A 22,039-nucleotide genomic window follows, 5' to 3' on the forward strand; every position below is an offset into this window, starting at 1 on the left:
TCAGTTCGCGTTGTACCAGCTCCACGTTAGAAGTCCCCTACATTTTGTACGGCTGCGACGGGGAAAGCTGTCAGTGCGTTAACTGGTCAGTATCAACTGTCAATAAAACAGCAAGAGCACCCTGGCAGGGCAGGTTGGCCGAAACGCCAACAAACAGACTCCTATAGATACGCCTGAAGCCTGTGAGAACTCGTTTACGCAAATTTGCTGTCTTTGAGGCATCAGTTGTTCACATTGACATACATTTGCGAAGGTTATATTTTTTTTCACTTCACTAGCACGTACTGCTGAACGCTCCTTTAGAATTTTTTTCATGGCAGCGGTTTCCTGAATTATCCTAAACTTTCTCGCTATGGTCACATTGTGCTCACTACTTTGAGCGGTGACTGCACTATAGTGCCACAGCACCTATGAGATAATATCTAAGCGGTAGGGCAGCACCTGGCAACACCTACGAAATGGAACGCTACGCACCCAGAGGGGAGTCTCGCACAGTCGTTGTGGATGGTTTGCCGGAAGCCGCGAACCGTAGCCGGCCATCCTATCTGGTTGGTTTTTTCGATTGATCCTGCCCGGCTGTGAACGATCCGAGCGACTGCTCGTGCGCACGAGGCCGTCTTCTTTCGCTGTGAAGACCGCACGCGATGTAGGTGACGATGGCGATGCGTAGTGAGAACACGTGTAATGAACGGAGATAATGCTGATTACGATGATGATGATAGCGATATGACAGCTATGCTGAGAAGAGATGAAAATTGGCGTTTCTCGTTGTGTGGCCAATCCGTCGGGCGGGTGTGTGTGACGATGGAAGGAATCAGCATCAACGGCCAATAATTACGCAAAAAAACTTGGCTGGCCTAGGATGATGATAATGATAATGCAGCCACGGCCTTTTAAAAGCTTGCGATAACATAAGTGGATCGGGCCGAAAAGAAATTCAAGAAAACAGAAGAAAGAGTCAGAGTTATACAGGCTGTGCTAATCACATTGTTACCTGTGTTGGTATTAGTTTGTTCCGCCACCACTGTTCTAGACGTCGCTTTTCCTAACATTTAGCAAAAAGCTATTTCAATAACAATTTTAACACCGAGAAGCTCGCAAGTTACTTCGCCCAATATGTTATTGCTTAAACCAGTACGGGGGATGAATACAGCGGTTGTATGAAATAAAACAGAAAGCTATAAAGTAGTTTTATAAACTAAAGAGGTAATAGTTGTATACAATTATGAATAATCGCAGTAATTGTCTGAACAAGGCACGAGTAATGGAGGCGCGTGGGCGAGTGCCGGAGAAGAAGGAGAAGAAATTCAGAGGTATGCGAGCCAGTTCACTCGGATATGTTTACTTCTTCAATAATCGAATGTTTCCTTAGTATTAGCATTTCTATTGTATATTTACTGTTACCACCCGATTCTTCTCCTTTCCCACATTATGAGAACAGCTGCAGAAACTTGGTACTGGTGCTCTATAAATACATTCGCCCTGCTTTCCCTTCGCTCATCTATTATTGGGCGTCCCAACTATATCGGCGATAGCCAAACGAGTGTCGTCCCAGCCTTTCGGAATTCTTTCTTGATTCCAGGTGGATATCTTGTAAGATTCACTGCTTAGATTAAGCTGAGTGTCTTGTGTTTTCAACCTATTTTGCATCAACACTTCAGAGTCGATGTTCAAATGATGCCTTCCCATTTTTTACCCGCTTCATGATATGCATTTCGCCGGCACCCAATTGTGGGCCGTTCAGAACATTAAGCACATGGCATTTCCCACGCTGTTAAATAAGCGTTTAAACTTCTTCCCAGCAGATGGCCTCTAACAAGGACCGTGCTAAGCTCAACGAAGCTTCCAAGGCGTCCGTGGCCCAGAGTCGTGCAGCCAGTGCTCTCGCGACCACTACTCGCACCAGAGATCTTGGGCAAGGCAGTGAACATGGCACCAAAGAAGCCTCGAGGGACCCGAAAAAGGAACCGACGCCACCCTACACGGTCTCACTGCAAGACGGCAATAGAGCAGCGGCTAATGAAATCGACGCTGTTGTCGTCCAAGATGCCGAAGATATGATAGCCTCGAATACCGAGGAGAGAGAGGAAAGCGAACAGCAGGACTCCCCACAAGACAGCCAAGGTAAGAATGGAATTGATACGACTCTCGTAGTGTAAGTGTTTCGTATGCGTTACGCACGTACTTTTCAAGAGGACTTTGTTGTGTCAGTAATTGCCCCCATTCAGGGTTTGCCACGTCTACTGCTTTCTTTTACCGCGAAGCTGTTAAGGGCACACCTTTCGATTGTTGCGTCCGGCAATAGAAAAAAAAAACTCTCATTGGCCGTAGCGCGCGAGGGAGAGGGACGCGTGCTTTCACGGGGAGCGAACGCACGGCGGAGAGGAAACGCGACTTCCCAGTGTAAGGGGAGTGGTGGGCGAGGAGGGCTTAAGCGGATGCTATATATTAAACTTATTTACTAAGAAGTGCTATTCTGGCGACGTTTTGCGGATAGTAAGTAGAGCCAGCCTAAATGCTTGTGAGAAAACCGTAGTGTCAGCGTTGGTGACACTGTTCTTAATACCCGCCGCTAATTAGCAAAGTGTAAATAATGCTTGGCAGAAAGGCTGGTTGATCCAGTGGAGTTCTCGGTTTGATTATTCTGATATTGTTAGAATTCTGTTGAATTCCTTATTTATTTTATTTTTTTGCTTGCTACCTGTGTATTGCGTTCGCTTGCAGGATTTAATAATGTGTGGTTGCTTGATACGTCTATGTCATGTGCAACCAACCGTCAATCTTCCATGCTCGGTGTTCTCAGCAGAAGATAATGATGATAATTAGTCGACATCCCCTCTGAAATGGGGGCTGGTAATTGGTCACCTATAGACTGCTTAAGCTAATCAGGCAATCTATACATGTCTACACATATCTAATCCATAGAGCGTCTTCACGGCAACCCCGTGGTCGCCGCCATGTTTGATTGCGTAGTGACGCGCGCATTGTTTGCCTCAGCTGCGTCCGTTGCCTCCGCGTTTAAAACGGCTGTGCATGACGCCCAGTGCGGATCAGGAAACCTGAATTTATGCTGGATATCGTAGGCGATGACTGGGTGGACGACACGAAACTTTCGCTGAAGCTTCAGAGGACATGTAAGCGCTTTCCGAGTTCATTACGCCTTTTTCGAAATGGTGCGAGCAGCGTATATGGTGTTTTTGCGGGAAGCTGGGCTAGAAGCGTATTCCAAGCTATTCCAAATTTCCGTTTCTGAATTAAATCACCATTGGTGGCTTTTACTCTTCGTTCTTTATTTGTCAATCACTTTGAAGCAGTGACTTGTGAGGTTTCTGACTCAGTATTGTTTCTACCAGGTTGTTTATTTTTTGGCCTAATTACTCCTGGGGGTGCTTAGTCCTGATAACTTGTTCTTCCTGCGCGCAAGGGCTTGGAACGTAGATGTTCTGTACTTTGTAATAGCTTATAGCGAATACGTGTTATCGCTGGTCACTCGCGTGCTATGTGGACCGTCACGAAACGCTCAGCTTCAGACATTCGTGTGCTGTCGCTGCAGTCGCCTTCACCCATGCTTCGGCACTTTGACTCAAGAGTGCGCCCGGTGCCTCATAATCAGACCTGGGTTTGGCACGTAAAACCTCAGAAAGAAGAAGAGTGCGCCCATTCACTTATGATTGATACGTGACCGAGAGAGCGGTCGTGAGCTTGAGTGTGAGGTGGGGCGGATGCGCGCAGATAACGTCCGAAATACTATGCCAGGAAGCAGCGCTACCCCCTTTGTCACTTTGTAGCGAGTGGTACTCACTCTTGCAGACACTCCGGGGTCGAAGTTCTTTCTTTGGAGTTTAGTGATACACCGCTGACAAATCATTTTTTTTTCATCCTCGACGAAAGCCCTGCATCACGAAGAGCCGGCAACACAGGCAGGTCCTTGTGTAGCAGCGGTCCCTGAAATTGGCTACACAGATTCATTACATTCTTTAATATGCTAGTGAGTATTCTTACAGCCAACTACTGCACACATCTGTCTACAGTTCCATATCTTGCAGCATTAATGGAGCACAGTGCCTTAGCAACCACCCAGTTAGAACAGCTGATCGTAAAGTGACAGGTATAAACGGTAACGGTTTCGCGTTCGTGCTCTTTGGCTTGAGGCAACGTGCCGCGCGCCACCGAAACGCCATCTCGTTCCTCTAGAGCAAATTACTCCGCGAAAAGGACAACAACGTTAGAAGCAGCGTCTTGTGACTCTTTGTCCAGCAACACGTGAAACTTTTTTTTGATTTAAACGGGTGCTCTGGGCAAAGCAATACAAAAAATGTTGAGAGTCACTTTAGCTTCCGCCAACGAGGCGCACTCACATGACATTCGTTAAATTCCTTGACATTCTCATTCGAATGCGTTGTTACTTCCCATTACTTGTTTTCTCCCTCCAAAGGTCGTTGGTTCGAGTGCCTTTATTAACTCTACGTTACCTTTAACTTAATTAACCTTGCCTTAATGAACACGAAAGGTCGTTGGTTCGAGTACCTGAATTAGATCTATCTTAATTACCTGCGCCTTAACTATCTTCGCCCTAATTACCACCAAAGGAAGTTTGTTCGACTCCCACTAAAGGTCGAGGGTTCAACTCCCACCAAATGTATTGGGTTCCGGTGCCTCAATTAACTGTATCTTAATTAACTGTGCCTTAATTAACCTCGCCTTAAGTAACACCAAATGTCATGGGTTCGACTCCCGCCAATAGTCGTGGGTTCGAGTGCCTTAATTAACTGTATCCTAATTAAGGTATAGTTAATTAAGACACTCGAACCCACGTTAATTAAGGCACTCGAACGCACGACCATTTGCCATGGTGCCACCAACAACCTTAATTAACTTCGCCAGAAGTAACACCAAAGGTTGTGGGTTCGGCTACCACCAAAGGTCGAGGGTCCGACCCCCAATTTTACTGCCGTTTAATTTTGGCGCCATTTAATTTTCCGGACGGTCAAACTTTCGACTCATGAGCCACCTAAGACTTCCGCCTTAATAAATTAAATGCATGGAGTTGATGGCTTGACTGCCGACGCTTTACACCAGCAGATAAGAAGCATATGGTTAGTCATCTCTAGTATAACTCCCCGCCACAAGGTGACGCCAGTTAACTGGCTGTTCACGTTTATGCCACCGGATACGGGAAAACTACCTAATAACACGGGAACACACACGCGTGCTATACGATCATGCTGATCTGCCTCACATAAAACACAGATTCGCAGGAGCATAATCGGGAACGCCTTGACGAGTCCAAGGATGCCGACGCTTCGAATGCTCTGGGAAGGTCTCCACCGAACGCGTCTGAGCCAGGACGTGACCATTCAGAGACGATGGAGCACGATTCCAGCGGTGCTGACGTGCAAGCAGCTGGTCAGCCATTTCCGCGATCGAGGGCTCCGCTGGAATCGCCTGTTGAGAGCCCGGTGCAAAGAGTCGACGAACAAACTGAGCGGCGGACACTCGCATCGCAATCTGCTGGTAGACAGGAGCCTCACACCAAGGAACCAGAGTTGCATAGACCAAGTCAGCGGACACCACAAATGGTAAGGCTCGGATATCTGTTATCGGTTATGCTTTACCCAATCGCAGATATGTCACAAACAATTGATACTGACACTTCATTTTAAAAGAACAGCATTGCCTTTAACGTCGCATCGTTAAGTATAAAAACGAGCGGCTGCATATTTTGCAGGTGCTTGTAGGCATGGGTGTCGTTACACAGTCAGAGCATGGTTTCAGCAAAAATAGCGCGAGGAAACAGGACTTATGAAAGGAACAGAACATAACGCTGTTTCTTCCTCATGCTTGCAAATGGTATGCTTTAGTTGAATATTCAGGTGACAGCAGTGCCTCCTCGTTCCATGTTTTCATTCTAGTCATTGTATTGATCCCCTACAACAATGCCCAAGACGGCGGCGTAGATTCCTGAGTCAATAAATTAAGAAAAATAAATAGGCTCAAGTTAGAACGAGCCAGCCCAAATGTGCTCGATTCTGCCTTGAGCGATTCTTCCGGAGGCAGAGACATATTGAGGCAGTCGTTGCTTTGCAGATTAGCTTGAATAGTCGAGTTTGATTCATCGAAAGGCTTTCTATGTGGAATGTGGCCTAGCTACCATGCACCAAGCTTCTAAAAAAGCAGAAGCCCTCTACATGGATGAAACTACTTGTATGTCGTTTCCAGTAGTCTGAAAAAGCGTCTCTATAATTTGTGGTTGTACTAGCTTGTAATTATTTCTTGACTAACATTGTAATTTAGAATATTTGCGACTGACATGTCAACGTTAGGCATTAGAACAATTTCGAAAGCATCAATTTCAATTGCGTGCGACAGGCTATAGTTTGAGGTGCTCTTTTTTCCGCATGTTCCACGTGTGTCGCTCGTCACGTGGATATTATTCTATATGGCAGGCTTTGTTTAACGCGCTTAAACTAGAGCCGCGCAGGACATAGCCTGTCAGAAACAATTGAAACTGATGACTTAGAAGTCGCTCTAACACATGATAATGACATGTGCTCCATAAATATAGTACTTCAAAAAATGTCGCTCTTTCGCCCGAAAGGCGAAGCATCAATTGCGATAGCAAATTAGTAGAGAGCTTTCGGAGTAGGGATAGTAGATTTATCAGCTCCATAAACTTGGACACATTTACTTACTAGCTGAAATAAGAAGCGTGGTGTCAGCGCCACAAGCACACATGAATAGATCACACTCGATGACCGCAGACAACCACTGTCAAAACGCTGGCAGCAGGCGCAGCCGCCTCAGCGAGCGAAGGTTCATGCGGTGTATCGCTTCAACAGAAACTGAGCGGCCGAATGCACATCGCATACAAAGGTCAGAGCCGTGTGGAGATCGCTTGCAAGATGCGGCGCGCGCGACAACACCGGCAGCCCGTACGGGCGCAAACATAAGAACCAAGCGCAAAGCGCAAAGTACATGCACGCATTTGTTCGCAGAGTAAAAGCCCCCCCCCCCACGCTGCCTTCGCGTTCAGCTCTTTTCGCGTGGGAGATTGCGTCGCCAGTTGCCCTTGCAACCGGTTGCAAGATACGCATTTGGTGCCGCACTCGCCCCCCCCCCCCCACCCTCTCTCCCATACCACCACGGCGTTTCGCCCCACGGAAGTAGCGTTTGCTTTCCGCCGTGCGCTCGGTCTCCGTGATAGCGCGCGTCCGACGCGCCCTTTCACTCGCACATACGGCGCGCGGCGACGATTTTATCTTTGGCGCTGAGCCGTGCTCCCTCAAGGGCTGCAGAAGATAGCGCCAACCTTTCCCTTTCCCTCACGAACCACTTATCATCATCATCGATTTTATCGCCTTTGGACTTTATACGGAACCTCACAGCGACGGCGAGGGGAACTGGCAAGGGGAACTGGCGACGCAATCTCCCACGCGAAAGGAGCAGAGCGGGAAGGCAGCGTGGAAGGGAGGAGGGGGGGGGCGGCTTCTACTCTGCCAACAAATGCGTTCATGTACTTTGCGCTTTGCGCTTGGTTCTTTATTAGACAGTTTTAGTATTGCGGAAATGGCGCCACGCTAAACGCAAAAAGAAAAATAGCGGTGTCAAACTGCGCATGCTCAGAACGCTATTTCAGTTTTGCGCGTAGCGTGCGTCCGCTATTTTTCGAATATAGCAGAGACGCTTAACGCTTGCTAAGTTTTTAGCGTTGCCAACGTGGCGGCACCCTCGGCCCGAGCGCTTGTACTATAGTGCCTAGAATATACTATATTCTAGGCACTGTAGCGCTTGACATGCACGCTCTTTTCAAGGCTTGGCGTGAATCCACACTGCTAGTTTGGTTCTCGAGCTACTCAGTTTTATGCTTTGACTACTCGTAGCTAAATGGCGTGGCGAAGTTTTGCGCTTAGCGGCGCATCGTTGTCTTACGCTATACTAAAACTATCGAACAGCGTTCCGCAATGATTTAGCGTGCGTAACACGCTAACCCTAACGCAAACATTTTCCGCAATACTAAAACTCTCTATTATATGTTTGCGCCCGTACGGGTTACCGGTGTTGTCGCGCGCGCCGTATCTTGCAAGCGATCTCCACATGGCTCTGACCTTTGTATGCGCTGTGCATTCGGCCGCTCAGTTTCCATTGAAGCGATACACCGCATGAACCTTCGCTCGCTGCGGCGGCTGCGCCTGCTGCCAGCGTTTTGACAGTGGTTGTCTGCGGTCATCGAGTGTGATCTATTCATGTGTGCTTGTGCGCGCTGACACCACGCTTCTTATTTCAGTTAGTAAGTCAATGTGTCCAAGTTTATGCAGCCGATAAAACTACTATCCGTACTCCGAAAGCTCTCTACTAATTTGCTATCGCAATTGATGCTTCGCCTTTCGGGCGAAACAGCGACATTTTTTCTCAGGTTGCTGCTAACACGATGCAGTCGGTTTCATGCACACGACACGTAGGCTTCCGTTTTTCTGTTTATCCTTTTTAATGTCACCGTTTCGCCCGAAAGGCGAAGCATCCATTGCTACACCAAATTAGTGGATAGCTAGCTATACGAATTAAGGATTGTAGTTATAGCGGCCGTATGAACTTGTAAACATTGACATACTAACTAAATGAACAAGCTTGGTGTCACGCGCGCACAAGCAAACATGAACATATCTCACTCGATGACCACAGAAACTCGTTGTCAAAACAGTGGAGTGAAGAAGCTCGGCAGCAGCGAGCGAGCGAATTGACTTTGCTGCGTCTCGCATCAACGTGAACTATGCCGCGAAAACACAGCGCACGGCGGACTGTGTCCCCGTTGCAGATGGCTTTCATTATACGGCAGCCTGGCCAGAGTAGAACGCCCCCCCCCCCCTTTCTCTCTTCTCTGTTGATTTTCACGGAATCGAGTTACTTGAGCGCAGGTTGGGGTCACTGTGTGTTCCAGTGCCGCTGACTCTCGATACCACTAGGTTTAGCTTGGAATAGAGTCTTTGCAGCACGCTTCCAGTAGCGAACGATATATGACAAATAAAAGGAATAATATTTTCGCCAGTATTGCGTTTGCATGATTTCAATATTATGTAACTCTTTCCCCCATTCTCGGAAGTGCATTTACCTATGCTGTCAATGGCTTCTTGCATAAGGCAAATAAAAGCGACGAAATTCAATCTTTTTCTGCGTTCTTTCCCGTTTGCCGATACAGGTTCCAAGACACTGGTGCCAGAATTCTCCAGAGAGGACGAACCTGTCGAAACGACCGATTCCGCGCAAGGTGCACCTACAACAGATTGGAAACACCAGGCATCGAAGACGACGTCCCTGGCGAAGCCGTCAAGCGCGTCGCGAAATCAAAGGAACAAAGCTGCGCGCGGTGGGCGAACTCCATCTTTGTCAGGCCAGCTCGAACAGCATCCAGCTATACCGTTGTCCGGTCGGGAATTGGTAGACCAGGGCGAAGACACCGCCGAGCAAGAAATCGCCGAGAAAGGTAAAATCTCGCTGCCAACTACCAAGTCTGCAGGAAGCTCAACGCCCCGCGGCAGTGCGCGAGATTCTCGCAAAGGCATTGTCAACACCGAGGTTGGTGCCGGAGGGCTTTCCGAAACACCCACTGCTCGGGCAACGTCGTCAAAGTTGAGGCCACCTCCCGCGCATTGGCGTCAAAGCGAGTCTTCGGAGCACAGCGACCTCTCCGAGAGGGGTTCGGAGGGCTGCCGTACGCCCACTACTTCAGCTGCGTCTGGCCTGCAGCTGAAGGAGCACGTGTTTGATCCGCCGTGGATGAAGCAACGGCCACGCCGACAATCCAAATTGCTGCCACTGTCATTCGGGTCGCGCGGAAACACTGCCGCGGTCTTGACGACCTCGACGTGGGCGCGGGGGTCACACCTGCGCTTCGGAGAACGCCGCAACGGCTCCAGACGCTCAGAGGCATTCGGAAGCCTGCAGAGCCCACCGCAATTCCTCTCGACCACGACGCAAGGATTCTTCACTGAGAAGGGTGACAGGGGTGTGAAGGTACGTGTAATGCATTGATAGTTTATTTTTCGTGGTGAATCATTGCTGAGCTGAGAGCATTTACGGCGCATCTCGTACCTGGAACCGTCAATAACTTCTCTGAACGCTGTACGGCTGCAACGAAAAATACTATTACAAGTCACTGGTTATCGGAACGTAGAAACTTATCTATGTTTCGTTACAGCTGACAATAATAGTTGCAGTCCATTCCTCTCTTTAGACTCGAGGGTAGTTCGGTAGTCAGTTTCAACCCCCGCTGAAAGCGGGCGAAGAATCCCAGCACCTAAAGCTCCGTTCCTATTTCGGAACAGAGCCAGGTATCGCACAATCGCCCTTCAGGTCGCCGTTGTCATGTGCCAGTCTTTTTCCATTACCACTTTCGAACGCATGAATTAAAGAATAGAGTACCTGATCTCTCGTAGCCAAATAAAGCAAGACGACTGTCGGGGTTTACCAGTCATCAATGTATGCTACAGGATCCGAATAAAGCTCAGTGGCTAATTACCTAGTTCATGATGACAGGGAGCTCTAACTTGCATGAACTGTGCCCACTGGAATTAAACTTTACTGTGACTTTACGCTCCACCCGTTTGCTCCTGTGTCATGTTAACGTTGATTGACTTAACCGCGATCGACTTTATTTTGTTACTTGTTTATCCTGGTATTTTCGTAACCTTATAGGTGGTCCATAATTAATTGTATGGTTACCTGGTGCGTAGCTCACGGATAAGTAGCAAACAAGAAACGACTGCAGCTGCCGTGAATGTTTCATTTTATTGCTAGTAAGGTACTGTATTGCTCGGCAGACAGGAAGTGGACATCGAAAAAAGGGAAGGTGGAGGGGAAAAAATGATGACAGTGAATAAGCGCGACAAAATAACCATTCTCTATGTCCACAGTTTCTGTAAAAGTAGCGCGTAGTAACATTCACAACCGCAATCAAGCAGCGTGAGTTGACTAAGTTTTTAATCAAGAATGGGCTTACTACAATGCTCTATACAATTGGATTCTTACTGCAAGAGGTAGATCGCCAGTGAACTATACACTGCTATTACAGCTACAGCTTTCATGCGGACGTAACAGAAGCTTTCAGAGCGTCTCCATACGTCGTGGCCACAGGTTTCCGACATCGTGCCATATAAGTGCGTTATCCGTACAGCACTATCTGCACTATTGCACTATTGCACTATTTGCACTATTGCACTATTTATCACTATCCCGGCTTCGCACCTGTGGGTGACACAACACAAACAAAAAGTACGCATATAAAAAGTATAAAAGATGTTCATCCGCATTAGAATAGAGGGAATGTGCCCGCGCAACGTGCAGGACTACTGGAAGTATTATTGTGGAGATGCAGAGTTCGCGGGCCATGAGAGACGCTGTGGACGCAACAGTCAATAGAACGGAGCACAATGACCGAAAGTTTCTAAGCGTCCCCTGTCACCACTATGCAGGCTTTCCTCAAGAACCAACCAACGGGCGCCATCTTGTGCGTTCTGCTCCTTCTAGCGGCGGGGATCGCCTTGATTCTGCTACTGGGTGTCTTCGGAGGTGGCGTTGGCGATAGGCGGCGCGGCTCCGCCGCCGTATGTCGCACGGAACCATGCCGCGAATACTCGCACCGCCTAGCGGTGACCTTGAACTCCTCGTTTAATCCGTGCGAAGGCTTCACGCGCTTCGTGTGCGGTGGATGGCGTCGTCATAACCAACTCTCCGTACGCCAGATGGCGTTCCTGTCCGAGCTGCGCCGCATGTCCTACCTGCTACGTTCGGTGCCCGTTCCGCACAAGACGCAGAAGCCACTACAGAGGGCGGCCGCTTTCTACCGCAGCTGTGACGCCGTGCGCAGCGGCGATGCCGACGAGCTGCCGAAGGTAACGGCAGAGCCACCTTTACTGGATTCTTGTTGCGTGTGCCAGTTGTTCGCAAGGAGCAGTAGATCATGTGGTTGCTGGAGTGGCCGAAAGCCGCCGGTTGTACTGGACTCCACTTGTAAATCAAATATAAGGCAGTAGTACCAAGGGCATGAGTCAAATAAGCGGCTACAGAATTCCGACAGGAAAAGGGAAAATAAAAACTTAAGAATGGCATGCTAATATTTTGAAGGAAAATATTAAGGCTGTAAACATTCAGTGGGTGACAGAGATTCGAAAGAATTATAAACAGCACTCCATGAAGTTTTGGGATAATCTAAAAACACTTCGTTGAACGAGCGGCCTAACCCATGTTCGTACTGAGGATGAACAGCGTAATCATCAAGCAAAGAAAACAGCGATGTAGTTAATACAAGGCCTTGAAAAGCAAGAAATCAGAGGCGACAGTTATTTAAATGTTTCCATTCATTATAGAATGATTTGTAACATAGAGAAAAAGGGTAGAAGCAATGAACGGGATAGAAAGGAGATTTATATACCTACAGGGAAACGTTAAGATTGGCTACTGATGAGACACTTTTGTACTTCAAGATGCTAAGAACTTACTCTGTGGCCGCTATAAGAGATACATATAAAAGAAATTCCAGCAACATGGTAGGAGTGTACACGGTGAGTTTTATACCATGTGTCCCAGCTGACGCTATCCAAGCTGTTAAATGAAGGGAATTAATAAAAAAAAACACCGTGGAAGATACGATTATAAGGCCTATGTTGCTCGGTTGTCAAAAGCCCGACGACCGAACACCCCTGGTCTTAAAACCGTATCTTGCACAGTGTAATTTAAATTGCTTATTTCTTTCAGTAGCTTGGCTAACGTTAGCTGGGACACGATATGTATATAACGGGTCATAGTTACGTAGGTGTTGTCCTGGACGAAAATGCAAGCAGGTAATTGTCGGCTGTAGGTGGTATGGGCAGGTGAAGTCGGGTTATCCGCAAAGAAATCGCCTAATGACTTTAGACGGATAGGACTGCCAAGTGGGAGACAATAACCATATAGCCCAGCGTGGTACTTACTTTAGTGTGAATATCATTCCTTGCTATACTTCAGCCGTTTTGCGTCCGTCCGTCCATCCATCATACTTCAGTATCATCATCCCATTGTCATGTCATTGTTGTACGACCATCATCGTCGATCCTACAACGTTGTTTCAATTGTTCGTCTTGGTAACGTAGCCATGCTGTCGCCATTCAATAACGATTATGCGGCTGTTGTCAGGCCATCGTCCTCATTGCGTCGTCGTCACGACATCGTAATCACACACTCGTCGTCATGTCATTGTCCTTATCATTGTTGTTGTCCTCGTTGTCGTCGTTATATCATTGTCATAATTTCAGAATCGACATCTCGTTATCGTCGTTCCGTAATCGTTACACACTTTTGTCAGTCGATCGACATCATTCCTTCCTTCTTCGTCATTGAATTGTCACTGCGTCGGCGTCATTCAGTCGTCCTCACACCTCAATGCTCATTGGCGACCTTGGCCAGCTACAATAGCAATAGCAAAGCCGGACGATATCGGAGCATGTGCCATATAGCCACAGCAATAAAAGCCTCAGAATTACCGCTACATTCGTTAAATAAACGTGACTTTAGGAATGTGGGCTGTTGCTACATTGCTCGATTGCTATTCGCGTTACCGTCGACTTCATTGTGAGATGAGTTATCTTGAACGGCATTTTTCGGTATTATATGCCCATACAAAACATGAAACACTCCTGGTCGCGGCATTGTATATCTCTGTAAAATAGGCACTTGTAAATTATTCTGGAGCAATTCAACAGTATGCCTTATGCAATGATTGGTTACGTGCGTCCGTACAAACCCTTCGAGTACACGTCTTGTGAAAGTCGATTGAAGTTCTTAGTGAACATTCGTTAGAGAAAGGGTGAGAAACACTCGAAAAGTAGTCTGTGGTTCGGTTCAAAGAGAGTGATGGTCACCAGAAATGCCTTCTTCGCGATTATGCAGTTTACTGCGAGAAGGCTTCTTAGCGAAGGCGGAAATTTCTTGTCCATTCACACATTGTTATTTCACTTGTGATAACCCTGCTGATGTATGTGATTTACTTTCATTTTCTTTTCAAATGGAAGGTAAAAGCGGCTCTTCTCCATGCCGGCGTAACTTGGCCCCGACTGCCCAAAGGCTCGGACCCAGTAGATCTGCTTCGAACTTTGCTGCACGTGTCACTGAGACTCCGGTGGAGTGCGGTGCTCCACGTGTCCATCAAGCGCTACCCGAATGCAACCGTCGTCACACTGGCTCCGCTCCGAGAAATCGAGCGCATCGTGGAGAAGCACCGAAAGTTGGCCAAGAATGTCCGAGCAGCCGAGGTCTACTTCGAAACACTCAGGCAAGCGTTTATTCTAGAGAAGTTACTTAGGACAGCTGTAGCTGTTTCATTTAAGAGGGAATTGCTGCTTTGGCTCTTGGCTTTGTTTTCGCCCTGGTTTGTAGGTGGTCGGTGGTCATATCCTCAACGACGATGCAAAGGGTGTGCACGCTTGCACTACCGAGATAAGACTCTGTCGTGCTGTTGTTGTCAGTGCTCCAGCGTGAGAGATCTGTGGCGCCTGAAGGCCTAGATATCGTGGCGGATTGTTCGGGAACGACAGCACGCTTTTTTTCCCGCCACCCTAGCCCCTCGTTGAGATTATCTAGGTGACACTGATGGCTGACTGGATGGCCGACACCTTCAACGGTCTGGAAATAACACATGACGAATCGGCATATATGTATAGTAAGACCTCGTTATAATGAAGTTTGAGGGGGAGTCAGGATTAGTTCGTTATACCTATTAAGGCGTTATACTCATTATTGCGTGCACTGCACTATGTCTCTCTAAGCGGGTTTCTAGTGTTGTTTTTTCACGTACTTCGTTATATCCAGCATTTCTTTACATACAATTCGTTCTAATGAGGTTTCACTGCATAGTCACCTATATTGTACTGCTATAGATGGGCTGGTTAACTGCTGTGTTCTTTATCATTGCATGGGTGAGATCAAGATCTCGTGACAGAGTGCAGGAACTGCAGTAGATATTAGAACATGGCCTGGAGCTTCGTTCAATATCTAATGTTCAAAGAGAATTTCGAATACGTAGCAAGTAAACGAATAAAGCATACATCAACAATAGGTAAAGAGAGAAAACTTCAGACTCGATTCAACATTAACTTCAATGCAAGCTGTACGAAGGTGTTCAATATTTGTTCCTCTTGTTTTGGCATTTAGCACCTGACGTCATTAGCACCTTTGGTATAAAGAAATCCTCCCTCGAGTTTCTAAAACAAGTGCACGTGAGTCACAACTTTTACATTCCCGAACAGTTTCCTTTTAATCAAACCACCTACATAACATGACTCTCTTTTATATCGAAAATTCAAAGGCCGTGCAGTGAATAATCCCTATTTAATTGGTTCAAAAAGTCACGTATCTCAAAACATTTTCACTGTCGCCTTCACTCTCCATGCAGGCGGGACTTCGGCGGCACAGCAGGGGAGACTCTCAATTTTCTGAACCACGTCAAGCTCCACAACACCTACATGGTCCCTCTAGCAGGGGCACTGAATCTCTCTAAAGGTTCTCGCGCGCTCGAATCGGTCGATGTGTTCAGCGTGGTGCCGGAACTCAGCAAAGAACGCTGGATGACGGAGCTGGGACGGTACGGTAGCATGTCGGGTCCCTTGGTCTTTGAGACGAGCAAGCCCGGCTACGTTACGACCTTTCTGAAACTATGGAAAGCGAACGGTGAACGGGGCATGCACACGTTCTACTCCTGGTCCACCGTCCAGACCGCAGCACTGTTCGCCAACCGACGGCTACTAGTCAATTTCTACGGTTGGTGAGCATCCGAAACATTGGTTATGGATTCTCAAAAAACATTTTTAAAAACTGGGAAGACACAGAAACCTGAAAGTGTATGCCACGAAAGCGTGCTGGCCTAGTTTTCGTAGCACATTGCGTTGCCCTGGTGCGCAGAAAGCTTTCCGTGGTTGCTTGAAGCTGGACCTGTCAACCTTTCACTAGGCCTCGGAACTCAATGATCACTTCAGGTACACAATGTGTGGCAAGCGAATTCACGGATAATTATCATGAGCGTTTTCAAGCATGATGAGAAAAGGACTATGCCCTCTTGAAATGTCATAAATAAAAAAAATTGTCCACAATAGCGTACAGCGCAACTACAACTAAGACCCATATGACCTTGCTTTGTACGCGTTTTCTTTCTTCTTTCATGACCGTCCTTTACCTTGGGAATTTCCGCAGCAAACACTTGGCAGTCATACTCCGTGTCGCTTTTTTTCTTGATTGAGGAATGAAAGATCACAGCCAAATGACTGGCATTTGTTCAGAGAATCTTCTATTAACTAATACTAAAGTCAAATTGATCACAGTACTAGTCGAGGTCATGAAGTTGATTTAGCCCTTCTACCATATTTCCTACTTCGACATGCCTTTTCTGAAGTAGAACAGTAAATCGGAGTTACTTGAAAACTGGTTTAACGAGACAAATTTCGATCTCATCCTGTACGATGTTATTGTCAAGCAGCATGGGGGAGCCGTTGCTATGTAAATTGATGAGAAAGGCATTGAGTGACAATTCACGCGTGATTCAGGCTTTCTTGCTGAGAAGACAGTGCTTCATCTCCTCAACGACCGGTGGTTGCCGTAAATGATGCATACTCGATACTACTCATACTCCTGAGGAATGGAAAATAACAAGGTTTGCCTTTTAAAGCTTGTACTAAAGTAGCTATATAAACCCACTAGAATTGGCTAACATTTTTTTGTGAATTAGCTATAAATCTGCTAGAGATAATTTCAAATGATATTAGGGTACAGTGTTAATAGCAGAGATGTTAAAGTACCGCAGGCAAGGCGAGTTGGACAGTGGAATCTAAGTCCTGTGAATTTTTGCGAATGACAAAAACATGAATCTGTAAGTTTAGTGAATACATATTCATCGTAAATTAATTAGTAAATGAATTTAAGGGGGCTATTAGTTTCGTTCTTGATAAGCGTCTATCTTTCGTCTGTTATAGAATTTCGAGAATACCACCATGTCCTTTCTCTAGTTCTACATCATCATGCCCCTGTGTCGGACGACAAACGAAGATGGTTCGCTATCACGAAGCGCAACATTATTGAGACAGTGTAGGCAGGACAAACAGAAACGGTGACTTTCAGGAAGGATCTTACTAGAAGCTGCATCGCGGATACACGACGGAACACTGCAGCACGTGACGTGCATGTTCGTGTTCCAGAAATGTCTTGAGGCAAAGGGTTGACATGGTGAATAGCGGAAGCGGCAAAGTGCGACAAGCTTGGCCCGAAATACGTACACTCCTTTGTATATATATATATATATATATATATAGAAAGGTGATTTCATGCAGCTTATTATGCGCATGTGTGGCGTGGTGCACATAAACATCAGCGTTCCGGACTACTAATAAAATCAATATTGAAATATTTTGTGGTTTGTCGGCCAGTTTACCTCTCTGCAGAATTCAGCACTAAAGATTGCTAACATCTGTCGTACCAAAAAGGCCAAAACTCTCTACCCTTGCAAAAGTACTGCTGCAGTGGAAAAATATTAGCGCGAGTGACCAATGACCCGAGCATATAAATTGGGACACTGGACATTGTTGTTCCGTAGCACACCTAAAACGAGAGTGCCAGGCACCCCCTCTTTGAAACATGAATCATCTGGCACTTTAAATACCAGTGTGCACGAGAACAAGAGTGCCGAGTACCGCAATTTCCCTGCTCCTGTTATCGGTCAATTGTGATTGTCAATCTTTTTCCGCAGCAGCTGTACGAAGTGTTTTGGAAATCCCTACACATATAAGTAGCTAACGTGCTTTGTTTGAAAGTTCGCCAAGGTAATCAATGCGTCCGATAACTACACGATACTATTACACTCGTAAACGTGGTACGTGTTTTCATATCGGGGGTTTCTTGCACAGCGAAGACTGCGCGGACCTACACCATGGCGCCTTTTGCTTGAGCAAGGCGTACCTGCTTGGCGGCAACCAGTTGTTCCTCGATTACTTCGACGAGCTCCTCTCTGAGCGAGCTGTCAACTCGGCGAGGCGTGTGGTGGCCAACACTTTCAAAGCGTTCGCGCAGCGAATCGACAAATGGCCGTACCGGGACCTAAATTACACCGTGGTCCGGGACTGGGACACCGCTACCGACGTGGCCCTCGGATACTTTGACCCTCACTCCGGGTTGCGGACGCAAGGTAAGCAGCCGCTCGACACTGTTTACTGTAGTATTTGTATTCAGTACCTTTGATGTAAGCCTGTTGCCTATTGCCTAGAGTATTTCTCTGGGGAATTATGTGCTCACTGATACAAGAACTTGAGCATATGTCACCGTGAGCAAATTGACATTGAGATTTTCGCATTTCGCATGGTAACAGAGAGCCGAAGCTTAACGAAATTAAATTATGTGGGCTAGTATACCTGTAAATTTAGGACGGTCGAAAGTAACTTCACCATACGGAAGTAAATGCATGTCAGTTACTAAGCCACATCGGCATAAGCCTATGACATCATTTCCCCTCCATGTGCCCTGTCTTAGGCACTTCCTGAAAAAGTTCTCAATTTGACATTATTGAAATTATTTTCAGCCGGGTCAGTGCGTATCAGTTCAGCAGTTTATAGTCAGAGTAAGCCTGACATATAAAAGTGCAGAATCATTGTGTAGTCAATGATGAACTCAATTTCTTTATACCCTAGTTTTATTCGTACTGTATCAAACTCTCTCGGGTACGATGAAGCGTCCACAAGCTCGTCAAAGAGGTAAATTCTTTGGCCGTGCAAAACAAGCACGGCGCATCCTAGACGAAGCTGCAGCACAGTTCGCCTTTAATGCTAGTGTGGCACAAACATTCCTACCTGCCTAAGAAAAAGAAATGTTACGTATGACGATGACTATCTGGCTTGATAAACAATTATCGGTACTCTATGCACTGTGCTCGCTTATGTCGAGTGTGAAAGCATGCTCACAGTGACTTGCGCACAGCAGGCCACGGCGCCGGTACTCAACCCGGGCGATATGGACGACTCTCTGGTCGAGAACTGGCAGTCGATCGCTCTGCAACTCGCGGACGAACGCGATCGCTGGGCTGCTTCCGAGCAGATCGAGTTCGCCGAATGGACTGTTCTACTTCCTGCTGACTTCCTGGCTGTGCTTCCGTACGGACTGTCCTTTCCTTCGTTCGATGAGAGTGCCACGCAGTTCATAAACCAAGGAGGCCTCGGGAACCACGTGGCTTCGGCGCTGAGCGAGCTCTTCTTGCAGAGGTAGCCTGTCTGGACGCTTGAACAAGAGTGCCGTCTGTGTGAGACAAGTAGCTTTAACGAAAGATCTTGCATTGTGGCCACTACTCTGCATGCCTACTCCGACACAATCGCAAATACTTCCGACAATTCGCGGTGTGGTGATGGAGGGTGAAGGCTCTTAGATGAGAGAAAATGCAGCGCGTCGGGCTGCGCTCCACTGAATAAGCGTTTTACATCTGCGATCAGCAGTGCACGCAGTATGTGGTTCGTATGCTACGATGTATCTGATTCTCATACACAACATTGAAATAATGTGAGTGTTGTGCCAAAGGTTTCGGCTTAATGTATAACGGGCTATTAACAGAGTGGTGCCAAAGCTTGGTGCCAAAGCGCATTTGCTCAGTCGCACTGCACAGTCTATATGGTAAAAAGCATCTGGCTTCCAGGTGCACCATTGCCTAATCTCATGGATTTGGTTGTCGCTGTTGCCTTTAAACAATGTTATAATGTTCCGGGGGTTTTCTTAGACAGAGATTTTACACGCTATTCGCCTTTGAGAAAGCCATGAAAGTTATCTTACACAAGAAAATTATTGGTAAATTTGATTGGGCGCTGGTAAAGCTGCCCTGGCATGACGTGCTGCCGCCGTCAGACTTTATACGAACATAGAAGACACATTTCTAGCACTTTAACTTAGACAAGCACTGTTTGTAAGTTGCAGACATTAAGGCTTCTCCCGCAGAAGAATAAAAAAGGCGCTCAAAGCGTGTTCGCGCAACGCATGACGTAGGACAGCGGCTGTGCATGTAAAAGGTAGAGTACACGTTACATAGTCTTGCTTTGTAGGTTTAAACGATGTGTTATTGCTTTAAGCAACCACTGCAACATCGTCAAGTTTTCTTCTCATCATACATACCACTCTTACATTTCCTAATTTTTTTTATAACTGTGTGCTCCATCTTTCCAGTGGTACATTCCGCCCATATACTCCTACTTCCCATTGTATTAGGAGACCGCACCGTCATGACCTTACCAACCGGCTGCCTAATGACCCACACTACATATAGTGTACTGCAAACGCCTTCAAATTTAACGTGCCGAGAGTCCATTTTCGGTATTTCAACGCTTAATTTAATTGCGCAGGTACGCGGATTCACCCGGTACTGCCATCTCCACCTTGCAATGCGCCACCAACGCCAACCGCTCCGGCGACAGTGACTCTTCGGTCAGGTTCCTTCGCTTGCTGACGCGAACGCTAGCCCTTGAGGTATCGCTCGAGGCTTACCACGCAGGAGGAGTGGGGACAATGACGAGTATCTCGAAGGATTCGGTGGTTACAGTGCCACCGCTATGTTCTTTGTTGCCTCGTGCTACGTCCTCTGCGGCGGTCACGACGGAGTACGCTACTCCACTGGCGACGAGTGCGACGAGCCGTTCCGCAACGTGAATGGCTTTGCGAATGCGTTCACTTGCGAGCTTGGGAGCCCGATGAACCCTATTGATAAGTGTGGTTTTACGTGAGACTGTTTCCGGTGGGTTTCGCTTTGTTTCCTGCTGTGTCTCTTGTTACTTGTTCTTTTAATTTGTATTTATTTCTATTCCTCATTTTTACTGGGCAAATAATATATATGCGAATACGTCGGCGACTACGTAACCTTCCATCATTATGCACTCGACCAGATGTTTGTTAATTTACGTTAAGTTTTTAATATGTAGGCTGTAGTTCTAACTATGGACACAACTTCTCTCACAGTGCTCCCTTCGTTTCCCATGAGAGCTGGCTTCAGCGTGTACGCGCAGTCGTCGCACGGGCTCGTTTATGAGTGACGAGAGGGTCACAACGATATTTTCATCAAGTACAACTTCATTATATTTTTCAAGAGGCCGTATTGGGTCGTGCTCAAGCCGCTCCGACGAACGGCTCTCGCTCTGCAAATCGACTGAAAACAACAGAGAGGCATTGGGCTTTAACCAAGTGCTTTCCGACTATGTGGCAATTCTTCGACAAATGCAATGGTTTAGCGAGACCTCTGAAATTTTTTGCACGTTATATATGGGGCGTGCAGTCAGTCTGCACAATGCTATAGATATCGCGATCTCGGAAGTGTTGGTTTTAGCTCATCACCGTTTGCTGTCACAAAAGCGAAATATCTTATTTACGATCCGCAATGCATCATGGAAGTAATGTTCCAGTGGATAAAATTTCTGGCATCAATCACGAAAGGAGGCAAGCGATGAAAAAAAATCTGTCGATCCCTCACATTGTAAAAATCGGTGTTGAGCGAAGCTTTCTTTGACGTTTGACGAAAATGTGCAAATGTAACGCTAATGCCGCAAATTATAACGAAAAAACACGCAGAACTCGCGAGAGTGAAAGCCTGTTTACAATGGTCTCTTGCACGTGCAGTACCCCGCCAAGCTCGACACGCCTTTATCGCGAAAACATTACTCAGGGTTAATTGTGTTGCTCCAACAGCAGTGATACGTCCGATTGGAACCATAGCCTATGTGGGACGCTGCGCACCGAACCAAATTCATCCCGCACATAATACTCTCACGTTCGCACCTACAAATAAGTCGCGTTGCTCTCTAAACGCCTCCAACGGTTACCACTTCGCCCCATGTTTCAGTTTAAGTTGCACCAGGCCCTAAGAACACGGAAGGCGTGACTAAAGCCGTGAGTGCATTGCATGCGCCTTCTACGGGACCCTGGCGCCGCCTACAGACAAGAATAGCGAGTAGTTGCTAGTGAGCAATGTGGTAGTGGGTAATGGGCCTGTGGCTGCTATGAAGACTCCAGC

At 47.0% G+C, this 22,039-nt stretch overlaps 1 protein-coding gene across 1 annotated transcript; it reads left to right on the forward strand.

Moving 5' to 3' along the window:
* The first annotated feature begins 1,805 nt into the window (after window positions 1-1,805).
* Window positions 1,806-20,759, forward strand: LOC119432530 (neprilysin-1-like). The gene is made up of 10 exons (XM_049658278.1): window positions 1,806-2,124; window positions 5,251-5,406; window positions 9,194-10,008; window positions 11,466-11,885; window positions 14,040-14,299; window positions 15,419-15,787; window positions 17,916-18,193; window positions 18,965-19,259; window positions 20,382-20,468; window positions 20,531-20,759. Exons 1-10 carry the CDS (start codon window positions 1,806-1,808, stop codon window positions 20,757-20,759), a joined length of 3,228 nt encoding a protein of 1,075 aa, XP_049514235.1.
* Window positions 20,760-22,039: the final 1,280 nt, after the last annotated feature.

This window comes from Dermacentor silvarum, chromosome 11 (assembly GCF_013339745.2).
Source record: "Dermacentor silvarum isolate Dsil-2018 chromosome 11, BIME_Dsil_1.4, whole genome shotgun sequence".
NCBI classification, from domain to species: Eukaryota; Metazoa; Arthropoda; class Arachnida; order Ixodida; family Ixodidae; genus Dermacentor; species Dermacentor silvarum.

What these genes read in the sequence shown, in the direction of transcription:
- LOC119432530 (XM_049658278.1), top strand. Translation starts at nt 1,806, where the DNA reads ATGGCCTCTAACAAGGACCGTGCTAAGCTCAACGAAGCTTCCAAGGCG. An exon ending in AGGGTGACAGGGGTGTGAAG is followed by an intron (nt 10,009 to 11,465) that starts GTACGTGTAATG and finishes ACCACTATGCAG; the next exon opens with GCTTTCCTCAAGAACCAACC. An exon ending in CTCCGGGTTGCGGACGCAAG is followed by an intron (nt 18,194 to 18,964) that starts GTAAGCAGCCGC and finishes GCATGCTCACAG; the next exon opens with TGACTTGCGCACAGCAGGCC.